The sequence below is a fragment of the Mauremys reevesii genome, linkage group 7 (assembly GCF_016161935.1).
Source record: "Mauremys reevesii isolate NIE-2019 linkage group 7, ASM1616193v1, whole genome shotgun sequence".
Classification (NCBI taxonomy): domain Eukaryota; kingdom Metazoa; phylum Chordata; order Testudines; family Geoemydidae; genus Mauremys; species Mauremys reevesii.
In genome coordinates, this window is record NC_052629.1 from 41,648,687 (window position 1) to 41,664,352 (window position 15,666).

The 15,666-nt window shown below is 43.9% G+C and overlaps 2 protein-coding genes across 16 annotated transcripts in view; one reads left to right on the forward strand and one right to left on the reverse strand.

The window, feature by feature from the left end:
- CDH23 (cadherin related 23) overlaps positions 1-15,666 on the forward strand; it is a 509,234-nt gene that overhangs the window by 422,068 nt on the left and 71,500 nt on the right. The gene's annotated exons all lie outside the window — the stretch shown is intronic.
- Positions 1-15,666, reverse strand: part of VSIR (V-set immunoregulatory receptor) — a 43,279-nt gene that overhangs the window by 16,136 nt on the left and 11,477 nt on the right. The window contains exons 2-4 of the mRNA XM_039481223.1: positions 10,165-10,620; positions 8,626-8,682; positions 3,589-3,696 (exon numbers count right to left, since the gene is read on the reverse strand). Of these exons, the coding sequence (XP_039337157.1) occupies positions 3,589-3,696; positions 8,626-8,682; positions 10,165-10,620 (621 nt within the window). The remainder of the gene's footprint in view (positions 1-3,588; positions 3,697-8,625; positions 8,683-10,164; positions 10,621-15,666) is intronic.

Below are 15,666 nucleotides of genomic sequence, written 5' to 3' on the forward strand. Positions count from 1 at the left end.
ATCTGTGCCCTTATGTGTTAATTCAAAACAAAAAGGATTTTGAACAACAAATTCTCACCGAACATACTAGAGAACAAGAGCTAAGTTTTACCATTTAGAGTAAAACTGCCATGCCTGGGGGACTGTGCAGAGCCACAATCCCTCAAAGGACAGTTGCGGAGGCATGTTTCTACTCCAGACTCACAGGTGCACAGAGGGACTTTAGAGAATTTATCTTGTTGAACTGTTCCTCCAGACATGACTTTGGAAGCTGCTGTTGTTGATTCACATTCCCCTACCCGTGCCCTGAGTAAGACACTGAAATGTTGTTTGGGAGGCAGAGCATTCTCCTTATTAATTTGTTTTGTACAACCTCTAACTTGCTAAGATTCTTTCAGCCCCAAATTTCCTCAAGATGGTAGTAGCTGGTTTTCGCAGTTCAGTGAGAGTGCACATTCCTGGCCCTGCCTCCTTTCTGCCTTCCCGTTCTCCCTTTGGGATGCTGCATCTCCCTGGGAGCACACAGAAGAAGCAGTCCTTCTGATTCCTACCAATGGCAGTGACTGTAATTGTATGGGAGTGGGAAGGTTCCCTCTCCCACACAGGTGGCCTCTGCCTGTTATGCACCAACACAAGGGCAATGGGCTATCGGGCCCTGAGAATTCTGTTGACTAATGTTGAGCAATTGGGAGATTGCACTGTGTTCTGTGGACAATATGCATACAAGAAAGGTGGCAACATTTGTCTGTTGCACAGTTATGAAATGTTTGCCCCCTCTTTAGCCTGCAGTATGCGTGCATGTCCATTGCATTCTGCCTTTGTATGCTACATGGCTAACCATAGGCCTGTGTGGATGAGCATTCATACTGCCTTGTTTTGTGAGGAGTATTTATGCTATACTCATCACAAGACCCCTCCCCGAGTCAGTTTGTTCTGTCATTGCTGCCAACCATTTCTCCTGGACCTCTGCTTAAAGGTGGCTTGCAAAGCAAAAGTTGACCCAAGTTAAACTCAGATTTCAGTCCCAAATGGAGCAGGATTGTGGGGGAGCATTCAGGAAAGAAATAAATTTAAGCTAATCTTTTCAAATTCATTTCTTCTCCACCCTACCCCTATCAAATCCTAATAATATTTCTTGGTTCAATGACTATATCCCAGAATGCATTGTTCTGTGACATCATAACAAGCATAGCTGGCATTGATTTCAGTCAGACTTCTGGTATTTGTTGATGTCACATTTTGGGGCATATGTCCAGTAAATCAGGATCTTTCAGAAACAGGAGAAAAGGTACTGAAATACATAAAACTTACTTCTGTACCGAACACTCCCTACAGCCTGGTTAGCTGCGACATTCAGCAAATCAGTCTCTGTTAACTCAATGTTCATTTTTGCTTTTCCATTCACTTTAAAACAACCTCAAGTTGTGCACAGGGCAGTATTCCATGTGGCAGGCAGTAACTCCTGTACCCAGGTGTAACAAGTCCTCTGCCCACCCCTCTTCCACTGGCTGCCCCAGTAAAGCTCAGAGTAGCTTCTAGTTCTGCAGCACCCACGGCTTTATTTACACAAGTTCTCCCACCACCAGTGATATACTATATACAGAGCTTGCAGGCCTGACAATCTCCTCTCCTATACAGAGTCTGCCCTCAGCCTGGACACTGACCTTCCCCTGGCCATCCCCCTTCTTCTGGCCGCCAGCCAGCCTTTATAGCCCTTGAACCCTCAGGCCCACAGGTGCAGCCAGTTCTAACAGCCAGGCACCAGACTTCTTCCCAGCCCCAATCTATTTCCCCTGATTGGGGCTGGCTGAGCAGGGGCTAATTAGGTGCCTTTGCACCAGCACCCTGCTACACCAGGGTTATTGACATAGTGGTACAGAAGCACCAACACAGGCCCCTCCTTTCAGCTAGAAATCGATGTTGAAACTTGCTGCTATATTTCACTAATTACATTTCACCAGATTGTGCAACACAAATCACTTCTCTAATTTATTGTAGTCAGAGCTACATAGTTACCCACTGGCTCAGAGAAACTCTACAGTTTCCCAAGGACTGATGAAATGTCACCACAACCAGGGTTTAAATTCTCTCATAAGCTATTTCTCAAAGTCCCCATCCCCCTCACACAGCTTTCGGGGCTCGAGGCTTCAGCCCTGTGGGCTGAATTTAAGCCCAGACCACAGCAGAAGGGGGTGTCTCTTTCTGCTCGCTCATTAAAATGAGTGATAGCCCTAGAAGAGTCTGAGCAGGGCCTTGCCTGGGTTCCCCCTGGAGCTACATGTTTTCCTAGGGCTGGAGGGGGTGGGAGGGAGGAAACATTCCTCTGGGATTCTGTTGCCATAGGAATGTGGAATATAGGGAGTGTTTTGGTTTTTTTTTTTTAAAGAAAGTTATAGTAGTAACTAATTTTTTCAATCACTTGAGTAGAAGAAAAGCAGACTAGAAAAGCTATTTCTGTCACATAATGAAGCTCAAATTATGGAGTTAAAAAAATTAACATTATATTTCAGTAAATGTTGATGCAACAGTGTAAGAGATCTGATGTGACCAAGAATTGGTGTCATGTAATCAAAGTACCCTGCCACGCCCAGGCACACTTTAAAACATGCTGTTGCATATTTACAGTTATATTAAACTGCCCTGCCTCAATCTGTGTTCCCTACCCCATCACTAATCCCCAAGAGATTTATGTAAACTAGCTTGTTTTCTCCAGGCTAGACAGCCTGCTCTTCGTATATGATAGCTTGCCAAAACCCAGATGTGTAACGCTGGCCTTTAGGATGCTTAACAGAGTTACATAATGAAGGCCACAGCACAGAGCTATAAAGGAGGAAGCTGAAACTGATGAGCTGTAGTTCTTTAACATACAGTATGTGCAGCTTTCCATAACCACAGTTGCAAATTAGCATTTCTTTTGCACAAATGCAACCACTAGGAGATGTGAGGATGTATTCCTCTCCCCCAGGTTTTATTGGTTTCCCACCATTTTTAACTTGCTTCTGCTTACACTCTGATGTATAATTACAGTAAGAAGCAGTAAGAATACACAAGCTTGTGTGGAACAGAGATAAATATGGGTCTAGGATGAGTGACATCCATTGCTAATAATGTGGTGACCAGAATTATCTTCCTGATGCCCAAGTCATTGTGTCTCACAGTCCGCATCTTAGTACATCACTGTGGACTTGGTAATGAGCCTTTGCCTGTTCTAGCCCTGAATGCCTCCTATGGGCAATATGAAAATGGCTTCAGAGGGCCTGATTGTTTATGCACACAGGTGGCTACTGGATACATTTTCACTGGAGGGGGCAGGGAGGGTGTTTAGCCACACAGCACACTTTTTAATATTGACAGGGATCATTTGGCTAATGTCAGTTCAACCCCTGACAGGCTCAATGACAGAGCTGACTTATTCCTGCATTGGTGCAGATATTAGGGCTTTCTGAATGTCGTGTCCTCTTCATGAAAGGTCCTAGCAATAACCGACTAAGAGAGAGAATCCACAAAGACATTATCCCAACATCAGTTAATGCTAATCATTTCAGTGAGATATTGAAATAAAAGTGAGGAAGGGAAGGAGTGAGGGAATGGGAATATTTTGATACATACGCCTGGTGTTGACTGCTTGTCTCTGCTTGTAGATGAGGATCAGGATGAGGGGCAAGCAGAGAATGCCCACAATGCATGCTCCTGTTGCCAGCGCAGCTGCTGTGATGTCTGAAACGGAACAAAGAAGCCAGAGGTGAACTAAGTGAGCCAGTGAGAGCTGTTTCAAACTGCATGGCCTAAAGTCAGGCTCTCTTCTGAATGAACAATTAAAAACTCCTAGTTCTAATTCTCAGGAACCTCTCATCTGCTGAGGCATTCAAGAGTAAAAAGGAAAAGGTTCTGTGGGTTCAGGCTTCCCATCATACATAAAGTGCAAAGCAAGAATGAAAAACAAGCAATGTGCAAAACATTGTACTGAATACCCACTAAACAGGCCAATGAGGGAATTTAGCACTGAAATAAGATTTAACTTATCGTTTCCTGTCTGCGAAATCCTCCAGAATGTACTGGTTTTCTCAAGATACGCCAGAAGCATTCTGTGATACTGATGCTCCCAGAAGTCTCATGAAAGCATGCTACCATTACTCCTATGAAACCTGGATAACTCATCAAACTTATAACAGAAGGCTTGACATTGCTTTGGAGGAGTAGCGAGTGGCATTATTTCTTCTGTCTATAGAATTGAGCTGGGTCTAAGCCATGAAATTTGGTTCCCAAACCAAACTTCTCCAAGCTCTAAGGGTGCTCAGATACATGGGTTTTGTTCAGTCCCAGCTGTACTACAGATACAAGTAGAAAATTATTTAATAAGTGATAAGACGCTTGATACAAAGTCCATTGAAGACTGTGGAAAGACTCCCATTGACTTCAATGAGCGTGGGATCAGACCCCCAGTCAGCTAACAAAAATTAATCACTCTTTGTCTTCACTAGCCAAATCATCATTCAGCTGTATGTCAACATACTGTGGTGGAAAAATGTCTTCAGTCATATAGCTTGGTGCTGTTTTTAATATGGGGAAGAGGTACAGGACCACTAGCAATAGTTACAGTTATGGGCAGTAATAAGTAAACTGACTGTATACTGGAAAGAACTTTATAACCCAGATCCAGCTAAGGAATTTTCTTGATTTTCTGTGGAAGCTAAAGATCTGATCTCTGGCCTTTGTAATTTTTTAATGAAATGTACTGCAAGTTCAGCAAATGTAATGGGAGTAAGTCAGGACAGATATGTGAGCTGCAGAATTGATAGGCAGAGATTGTGCAAAAATATTAAGTAATTAGATTGGGATGTAGGTTTGGAGTTAATTCAGCAAAAGATTCCTTTCAGGACTGGCTAGTGACCCAGCAAGTTGCATATGATTCAGAATCAGTCAGTGGCATTCATTGGACCTGCAGAAAAGTGAGAGCAGATTTGATGCATCTTCTCTGGGAATGCCCAGAGATTCAGAAGAAGGGAGGAGGATCATGCTGATGCTGATATTCCAAATGATCAAGGGTGTGGGAGGCTAGCTGCAGAAAGCAATGCATTTTCAAGCGGTGCAGACCATTCTTGCTGAGAACATCTTATAACAAAGAGGAACATATCGAGCAAGTGAACATCAGGATCTGGGCTAAATATACCTGAGTGGTATAATGGTATGAATGCTCCGGCAAATTTAGAACTGATTTCAGGCAATGTGACAGAAAGGAGATTTTTGATGAAGTTGGTGTATATTTTTGAGGTTTCTGATTACATTATCCTTATTTAGAGTACAGAATATATTTAATTCTAAATGGACCATATTCAGCTCTTGTGCAAGGGTTAAAGTTTACTGAAATCAGTAGATTTCCTTCTATTTTCTCTAGGTCTGAATTTGGCTCATGATCTTTGGACCTGACTCATGGTTTTTTAATGCCTGGCGTTTGCAGTACTATAAATTCACAGAATATATTTAGTACTGCCGACTCCAGGCATTCAAAAACCATGAGTCAGGCCCAAAGATCATGAGTGTGGTTTAAAAATAATAAATGAAGTTATTTTTATTAGCATTCTGGTTCTTGAGCCTTTACGGGTCATGTTTTCAAACCTTTCTCCACAATCATGAGGGCTAGAAATTAATTCATTTTAAAAAAATGAAAAAAGAATCTCCTATTGTCACTGGGGACCCTTCCCTGACTGACTCCTCTTCCTGAGAAGTCAGGTTTATTTTAAAATGGGTCAGAACAGGATTTTGATAGGTGATATTATCAGTATGCAGCCAAATGTATTACTGGCGCATGATTCTGTTGAACTCAGTATAAACAGATTTTCAGTAGGACAATGATTTCCCAGATTTCTTTCTATAGCATCTGGTTCAGAATTAGCATCATCTTGCAGATTTAAGAATTCTGGGTGGGGGCGGGGGCTGTGCTGCAGAATAGAGTTTAGTTTTACATAGCATCTTCCAGTCTCAAGGGATCTTTAATAAAAAAAAAAAAAAAGTTAGATACCTGGAGTTTAGTGACTGCAGGGACAAACAGATGAACTATTTTTGTGCCCAGCAACAGCTCAAACCCACAGGACATTAGATCCCTGTTGAGAGAGAGAATGTTGGCTAGGGCACATTGGTGATTATTCCCCATCTCTTCTGGAAAGTGCCAGGGGATATTTCATATCCCTTTCCACAGCCACTAGAGACAAGTAGCAGAGGCTTTGATTTGCTATCTCCCAATCTAAAGGATGACAAGTGAAGGCATCAGGCCTGTGACTGATGTAATTGCAAAGCACACGGTGGTTCAACCCTCAGAATGACATGACAGGATGAAAAAAAAAAAAAGGTCTGAAAAGCACAAGGGGTAAGTGACGTTTTCCTTGGAACTGCTCGATGCTTCCCCCCCATGCAGGATGCTGGACTGTCAGATTCAAACAGGGGCGGCTCTACCTTTTTGGCCGCCCCAAGCAGTCATGCGCGGGAGGCGCCCCGGAGCCGCGGGAGCAGCGGACCTCCCGCGGGCATGACTACGTGGCTTGGCTGGACCTCCTGCGGCTGCGGACGGTTCGCGGGTCCGGCGGCTCCGCTTGAGCTGCCGCAGTCATGCCTGCGGGAGGTCCAGCCGAGCCGCGGGACGAGCGCCCCCTCCGCAGTCATGCCTGCGGCAGGTCCGTCGTCTGGCTCCGTGGACCTCCCGCAGGCATAACTGCGGCAGGTCCGCCGGCCCAGCCTGCCGCCCCCCCCGGCAGCAGGGGACGGGCCGCTCCTCGGCTGGCAGCGGCGGCATGAGCTGGGGCCCCAGCCTTTTGCCGCCCCCTAGATTTTGCCGCCCTAGGCACCAGCTTGTTTTGCTGGTGCCTAGAGCCGCCCCTGGATTCAAACAAGTAGTCCCTTGGCTTCCATTAGCCTTTTGGTGCTTGATATTGGAATTTGCCCAGTGTTAAACACTGCTGCAAAGTCTGATGGTGTCCTTTAGCATAAGCACCAGTTCTGCAATGTTCTAGGGCACGAGGCTAAAACTGGAAGGAGAAGTAACTTGTACCCGAGGGGGAAGCCATCTGTATTAACACAGAGGCCTCATTTTATAATGTGGACATCCTTTTCAGGACACCACATTTGAGGGTTCAAATTGGCACTTAGGTGCATAAATAGGTTATTTACTAATGTGAGGTATTGGTCTGATCACTCATGTGAGATTTGGATTTCCTCTTTAGATACGTATGTTTTCAAATTAAAATAGTTTCTGTGTCAGAAGAGAGATGACTCAGTCTCAGGATAGTAACAGAGTTTTCATGGTATCACACAGGAAAAGGTTTCTCTCTGACACTTCGGCTCTCTAAAATAATTCGCTGCTCAATTCTCTGCTTGTGGCAGTAGCAGTTAAATCTCAGACTTCTGTTCTGTGTTTCCCTGAACTGGACTCTCGTATTTACTCCATCCAGGCCTTTTGTGTGGTTGCGCTGCATAGGGTAGTTCGCAGAACAGCGCGCTGCAGAATTCCTCTTTCTAATGGCTCACTTCCTACTTTCACTGCTTGCGCAGTTTGGGACCTGGACCAGCAATCACAGATCACTGGGTGATGGTAAACCAGTCCAGCCAGTCAAACACAATGAATTACTCCCAAAGTTCCAGCTCTTTTGTATCATAAGCTCCTCAGAAAAGGGCCTTTGTATTTTATTTCTCTGTAAAGCACCATGCACATCCCTGGTGCTGCAGAAATATTAACCACTACGCGTGAATAAGTGAGCATCCAGAAAACACTCCAAAATACACTGATGTGGAGGAAGGGGCAAAACAGAAAATAGCTGGAGGGCCACAAAGTATGATAGCTACAGCATTTTCACATTAGACTCAACTAGCCATGTGGGGCCTGATCCTGCCATTGATCCACAGACTGAAATCTCCATGAAATAAATGAGGGAGTTCTGTGTAAAAATAAATGGCTGGATATGGCTTTGGGTGTGGGGTTAGGGAATGCCAACCAGGAGTTAGAATGGACTTGATGGAATATTGACAGGAACACAGAGAAGGGGGAAAGCGCTGCTGTCCTATCTGTTGTTTTGGGAAGACCCCTCTCCACATTCTTCACCAGGACTTTGCAACAACAGGCAAGACCACCCCCAAATAATTTATCCCAGGTTTTATGTGCATGCTGGGACGTAGCTTTGGGAGGTTAGTTAGCACTGTGTGTACAATCATGCAGTGAAAGCTAGCAGTTGTATACTGCCACAATAAAGCCTCAGGGCCAAATGCTCAGCTAATGTAGATTGGTGTAGTCAATGGAACCATAGTTACACCAGCAGAGAATTTGGCCCAGCATGCTTTGTTTCATAACCCTAATTCTCTCAGTATGTGCTATGAGTGATTTCCATTGAGTGAGTTTGTAGTCTGCATGGAGAGTCTGGGCTTGAGGAGATTCCAGGAACCTAGGACACAACCATCCTGCAGATTACACAATGTCCCAATGGCTATTACTATGTAGAAGCTAAGGAATAAACCTCCCAGGGATTTAACTGGAGTTTGTTTCTTGCAGCTGGATTATTTTGTCCAGGTTTTGTCTGAAATGCAAATGTGTAAAATGAACACCTGTGCCTAGGAAAATACATAAAACAGGATAATAAGCAGGGCATTATAGAGAACACTTACTTTCTTTGTCTTTGCTGGCACCAGGATGAAATGTGCAGTTTGGAAATGCTTCTCTGGCTGCGGAATTAAAGAGAAGAATTGGTTACATCTCCTGGGATTCAGTTCTCATCCAGTAATAAGTCAGATAGAAAATCCTACTTAAAATTTAAACAAGGAATTACATTTAACTTTGCTTCAGTTGTCTTTCTTTTTGACAGAGAGAGAATCAGCTAGGGTTTAAAAATGGCAATAACAATTAGTTATGGCTGCTATTTCTGATCTGCCCTCCATCTAATCCACCTACAGCGCAGAGAGAAGATGTGGTCTATAGGATTTATTGACACACATTTGGGATATGACAGTACAATTTCTAGTGGTAAAGCTACCAATGTGTCATTTGCCACCAGCATGTAGCACTACACATTTGCCACTAGCAATGTGTACAAGTGCAAGTTAAAATAATTGTACCAGGGATTCTCAAATGATTTTGCCGTGAGGCCCACATCTTAATGGATTGTCTAGTGACAGCCAGATTTCCTCTCAGTTGTGATCCCATGGATCACTGCACCCATTCTTGACCACCCAGATCTCTTAACTGCCTGTTTGCAATTGTGTAACATCCCTGTGGCAATGACAGTAAATTATTTGCATGGAAAAGTAATACTGATATTTAGTTTTCTCTAAAAGCAGTTAAGCAAGTGATAGAGAATGAGCACCATGTGCCCAGCCAGTTCTCTGCATACCTATAGCATAGCATTCCATGAACCACAGTTTGAGACTTGCTTTTATTATGCTACACCACTCTCATTTCTATTGTGCTTATAAACCCAAATTATCTTAATTGCCAGGAATCACAGTAATTAAAGCAAACCGTTAACTAATTTTTTTCTTAAATCCAAAAAGAAATGATAAATCAATTATTGCAATTCTAAAAATAGTGATGCTTTCTACCACTGGAATGTTAGGCCTTCTGGCTGTCCAGTAAGATCCAGCTTTAATTTCTAGCTCTTGATGCTTGCAAGATACTGGACAATCAAACTGTCATTGGTCCAGGACTAAATATAACTTTTGCATCCAAAAACAGTGTTTGATATTTCTCTGTCATTTGGGGCCTGAAAGTAAACTTTTTTCCAGAAAGAGATTGAAGAAAATCAATGTGACTATGTAATTTTTGTTTTTATTATCTAAGCTGGGGGGGGGGAGTGTTTTCCAGCTGCTTATGTTTTTAAAAAAGTTATGATCTTTTTTTTCCTTTAACCCAGACCTATGACATCTGTTGCTCTTCCAGGCTCGGGCCCCACATAGTATTGCAAATGCACCTTGATTCTGATTACAGCACCCCCTGGCCATCCAGTCCTGAATGATAAATAAACTGAGCCTGTGCTCCTCAGTTCTGACCTACAGCACCATCTTTATCTATTGACTTTGGGTCCAGCCCAGTTCCCACTAAAGTCAGTGGGAGTCTTTCTACTGATTTCAGTGTGAGTTGAAGTGGCACAAATTTTTTCTTTATAAAGGCCTCTCCCACACACATTCTGCACGTTTCCCAGTTACATCTACCTTTCTGTATGCGAAGTTCCATGAAGCCATGAGCCACTTGCTGGTAATTCAGTTTGCCATGTTCCTTTTTAGTCTCTACCACATAACAGCAGTAATTGCCACTGTCCTGCAGAGTCAGATTCATCATGATGACATGAAATGTCCCATGGTGGTCCGAGGTGGTCTCCAGCCCATGGTGATTTGCTTGTTCTCCATGGAAGTACCTTTCTGTGACATTGTTATGTGTCCCATGATGCTTCCCTGGCTCATGATGCAGGTCCCTTTCGGTTACATTGCGGATATGTTGCTTCTCAGAGCAGCTTTGGTCTCCGTTGCTGCTGAAGTACCAAATTTTGTAAAGTAAGTCATGCCGAGCAGAGAGTGGCCCAGAGAGCTTGCATGTCAAGGTAACATTCTGTCCTTCTGGGCAGACGTAGAGTGAGTAAGGAGTGGTGATCATGAAAGCTGTTGTCTGTTCTACATGGAGAAAAGAAACACTAGGCAATTAAAATGTAAGATAAATGGCGAGGTGTTACAGAATAACAACTCTTTGCACTGCTTTGAAGATATAATTAAACAAACACCTGCAACAGCCCTGTGAAGTAGATAAGCACCATAACCATTTTACAGATGAGTAAACTGAAACACACAGAGGTTAGTTAAGCAATTCACACAAGGTTACACAGTGTGTCATTGCAGCTGATTTGAGATTAGAATCCAGGAGTCCTGTTTCAGTTCTGTGCTCTAACCACTAATTTAAGTACATTAGATTGGGCAAATATTGCCTTGGTTAGGCAAACACGCTATACAGGACATCACCAATGTTTGCAAATCCTCTTTCCCCTAAGAATTAGACCTGAGGTTTCATTGTGTATCTTGTCATTTCACTGTGCTGTAATCATATGAGTGACCAAACTATTCCACATTATAGCCTCCTTCATTCCATGCAGCTACTACTGCTCTTTGGTGCAAACTATTAAAGATGTTCTTAAAAAAAAATTAAAAAAAAAAACCTCACAAGACAGATTTCACCAAGAGGAGCTAAAACTTTAAGGTATCTCCAATGCTGGCTAACTCTACTCTATTTACTCCATTACCTGCCTGATTGTTTAGGATAGTTTTTCTCCGGATTAATGCTAGCAAGTTAATATGCTTTATATACTTCTCTCTCTGTGTGTATGTATCCTTTATACATTTGGGTGGGGAGGTAAAGAGAGAGAGAATTGGACAGGGTAAACTTATGCTATAATATACAAAAAGGCAGTATGTCTTGTGGTGCAGAATTGTATAAGAAACCTTAAATCAGTAAATGTCAAATTACTTTCACAGGGATTAGATCTGTGGATCAAAGACAGCAGACACCAATGGGTTTCTTTTTCATAGACAAGTGACTTTCTGATAATCCAATTCATGTTATACCTGTCAGATACTTAAATATTTTGCTGCTGTTTCACCCAAGCAGAGTCAAAAAGCTTGTAATAATACAACATGTATAATACATGTTTTTAAAAAACCATGATAGTGACACCTGACCTGTCCACTCTGGAGTTCAGATGCACTCAAAGGAACTGTACTTTGAACAGAGAGCACTTTGTTTGGACCGTTTGTAATGTACAGGAGCCATAAATTAATCCAGTTTAAATTTTTTAGAAGGTCCCAGTAAGCAACAGGAGGAGAAACCTCTTAGAGCTTAGGGCTAAGTCCTGTTTCCATTTAGCAGAACTCCCATTCAATGGCAACAGGTTTGGTGGACACCAAAGTGTTAAAAATATGTAAAAAAATATGTAATTTTATGTAAATAATGTTGGAAGTGTATCTTAACCTTATAAATAAGACTTATTTTCAGTAGGCAGTAAGCTTAATGTACTTGAACTATAACAAGTCACTATTTTTACTCCTGTCATGTAGCAAGGAGCTTTTGCCCTCTTTCTGATTTGGGTGGTAGCAGTAGTATTATGCAGGTCACTCGCTTACTGGAACTAGGGCTGTGGGATGCAAGTTCTGTGATGTCTTAGCACTGTAAAATTTGCTGCGAGAGATCAAAGTGGATCAGCAGCCTCTGTGTTTGTGAGGGAAGGATGATGGGAGGGGGAGTACATGGTTCTCAAATGAGGAAATTTCACAATGCCTATGATTCAGTTACAAATCCTCATCATTGGCATTATATTCAGTTCCTTCTTCCCCCGCAACCAGGGCTCTGTTAATGCCTGTATAAAAAAAAGAAATAGCAACAGTTTATATCCCCACCCCTACCCCAAGATCAGATTGTTTTTTTAACCTCACCCTGTTTATGCAAGACTGCTTGTGTTTTCCATTTTCTCTAAAGGCAGAGGTGGCACTGTCTGACACTCAAATTCCGTAATGGGAGAAGTTGTTCTCTGCAGAGTTTGGAAATCCCTCATCATTGTTTACTGAAAATTGTGCTCAGAAGAGGCCCAGCAAAGGAACAGTAGGGAATGTTTGTAGCTCCAAACTGAGGTGTATTAGCAGAGCTCTTTTTGGGGCTTGCAAGGTGATGAAAGTCAGGATTAAGGTATATGAGCAAAGTTGGGTGGGGACCCAGGACTGGAATACCTGGGGTGCTACAGGTCAGGTAGTGGTAAATTGGCAAATCTGTGAGGTACCATGGCTGACGTGGTGAGGCTGGGTACTGTAGGTCAATACTGCAGTGCACGTGCAAATGTGTGGAGGAAGACTGGAACGGTGCCTACCTAGGTTCTGCCCAGGGGCGGCTCTATTCATTTCGCCACCCCAAGCAGGGCAGCATGCCGCGGGAGGCACTCTGCTGGTCACTGGTCCCGCAGCTCCGGTGGACCTCCCGCAGGCGTGCCGGCAGAGGGTCCGCTGGTCCTGCGGCTCCACCAAAGTGGGACCAGCGGACCCTCCGCAGGCACGCGTGCGGGAGGTCCACCGGAGCTGCCTGCTGCCCTCCCGGCGACCGGCAGAGCAACCACCGCGGCATGCCGCCCCAAGCATGCACTTGGCATGCTGGGGTCTGGAGCCGCCCCTGGTTCTGCCTAACTGAGCCTCCAGCCAGCCCACTGTCTCAGAAGCACTATATCCTCAGGGACTCCTTCAAAAACTAGAGAGAGATAAAAAAAGATTTATTTGGAGAGAGAGAGAGAAAAGGATTTCTTTATTGTATTTTTGAAACTATTGATAAAGGGGGACCACTTGGTGAGGTGTCTCTGGGGTTTAATTTGTTACAGCTATGATGGTGTTGTGAGGACAAAATGTTCTCTCACTGCAGTTACATCCTGTTGTTCTGTTGGCTCCATCTTTATTTGATTTGAGGTTTTTCATTTGATGTACTTCGCAGGAGCCAATGAAACACATTGCTCCAAACTACCCCAGAAGTCTTTCAGGATTGAAACAGGCTCGAGTTCACTTGGTTTACATACTACCTAGCCCCCCAGAAGACAGACAAACCTTGTGCAAATAGAATTTGAAAATTATGTTCTAGACTAGGTCCCTACATTGACAAGAACTTAATTTCTAATGCAGAACTAATGTTAACCTATGCAGGGTCATGTGACTTTCTCAGCCAATAACAGACCTCCAGCTCAAATAGCAGAATTGATCTTGGACAAATGGAAGTGAAAAATGTCCTTAAAGTCTTTCAGTTTTTGTCCTTTACTTGTTGTATTTAGAACATTGTTGGACTCTGAACCTCCTGGTGCACCTGAATTATTTAAGTGTATTATTTACTTTTATTTTCATACTACTTTTTCTAAATTTCAGCAGACAGTGCAGGGAGTGGGGGAAATAAAGTCAGAGGGGCTCTGATACAGTGAAATTTCTGGGTGGGTCTCTGCGTGCCGATCTCAGTACCTAGGGCACTCTGGATATTTTGTGCAAATGTCGAAGAGTGGTTCTTAATCCTGATTCCATGAGGTCTGAGTACAAAAGGGGCCTCCAGGGAGGAAGGTCGAAGTCTATCGGAGGAAACTGCCCTTGCAACACCTTTGACAAGCGTCCCATGGGATTCTTTGTGTTTGTTACCTCCATAATGAGGTCCCCTGAAAATCAGAGGAGTGCCGCCTCATCAAAGGTGCCCCCAATTTTCCACCTTTAAAGTTGGACCATCAAACTGTGAGGCCCCACATCAGAGGGACTCATGCCATGGCTTTCTCTCTTTGCACACAGTGGATACAGCCATAATATCATGATTGGGTTTGCACTGGGAAGCTGAGTCCAGCAGCTGGGCTTATATCTCATATGGACATTGCATTACAGTACTACTGGGGTGCTGCACTGTTTGAGGTGCCATCCTGCAGATGAGGCAACCTCTCGTCTGCCTACCTTTTAGTGGCTGCTGTCTAGGTGGACATTACAGATCTTTGTCACTTATTATAGATCTTGTGGCATTTTATTTTAAGGAGTGAATGTTTGTCCCAGTGCCCTGCCCAATGCTCCCTTACTGAATAAGAAAAGTTATAATAATGTCCAAGGCTAGGTCTGAGCTATTGCTGAGCACGTTTAAGTTGCTGTTTTTGCCTATTACAGTCACTGCACTGCTAGGATCTGCCTAACCACTTTCTGACACTTGTCTATGAGGAGAGCTAGGGAAGTCCACGTAGTGTTTGTGTGTGGGTGGGTTTTTTTGGTTTGTATATTTTTAAATACTGAAAAGAAAGTACATACTTTTGCCTACTCTGCATCTTAAAACAGCTCTTGCTTCACCCACAGGATTTCATGGAACCCATCTACAGTGGTGGAAAATAAACACAACCCACATATTTGGTAAGAGATCCTGTGCCAGCAGTCGTGCTGGGCAGAGGTTACCATATATGTGAAGTGTTTGCCATGGGGTGGTGGGTATAATAGGCCAGGGAAGGCAACGCCTTCCCTGGTTGCAGCCGCTGCTACAGGCCACTGGGCTGGGGCTGCTCAGGCTGGCCAGAGGCTAGGGCTGCTGCTCTGGCCAGCCAGCCTAGGGCTGGGGCTAGGGCTGCTTGGGCCAGCCGGCAGGTGCAGCTGGGGTTGGCTGGCTGGCTCCGGGACTGGGGCCAGCCCAGGGGTCCTCTGGTGGCAGGAGTGGGGTGGTGTAGGGTGGTGAGGGGGCTCAGGGCTCCTGCCGTGGAGGGTGGGGCCTCATGCAGAAAGGGTGGGGCTGCGGGGCTAGCCTCTCCTAAGGTGGGGGGTTCACCTGCCGCTCACAGTGTTTGGCTTTTTGTGTTTTCCTTCTGTTTTCTAAGCTCAAAGGGAAGTTCTTTAAAGCTATCTAATGGTGTCATAAACAGTTAGTTAAGGGTTAAGGTTTTTTTTCTACCTGTAAAGGGTTAACAAGCAGTACCTGTGAACACCTGACCAGAGGACCAATCAGGGACAAGATATTTTCAAATCCCTGTGGAGGGAAGTTTTTTTTCAGTTCTTTGTTTTTAGAGAGTCTCTCTTGGGAGTTAAGGGAGTACAGACATCTTAATCAAGTCCTCCCAGGTTTCTGCAATAAATTCTTCTATTCAAGCTAGTGAGTATTAGCAAGGAACTAGTATTCTTATACTTTTATTTCTGTATTTGCAA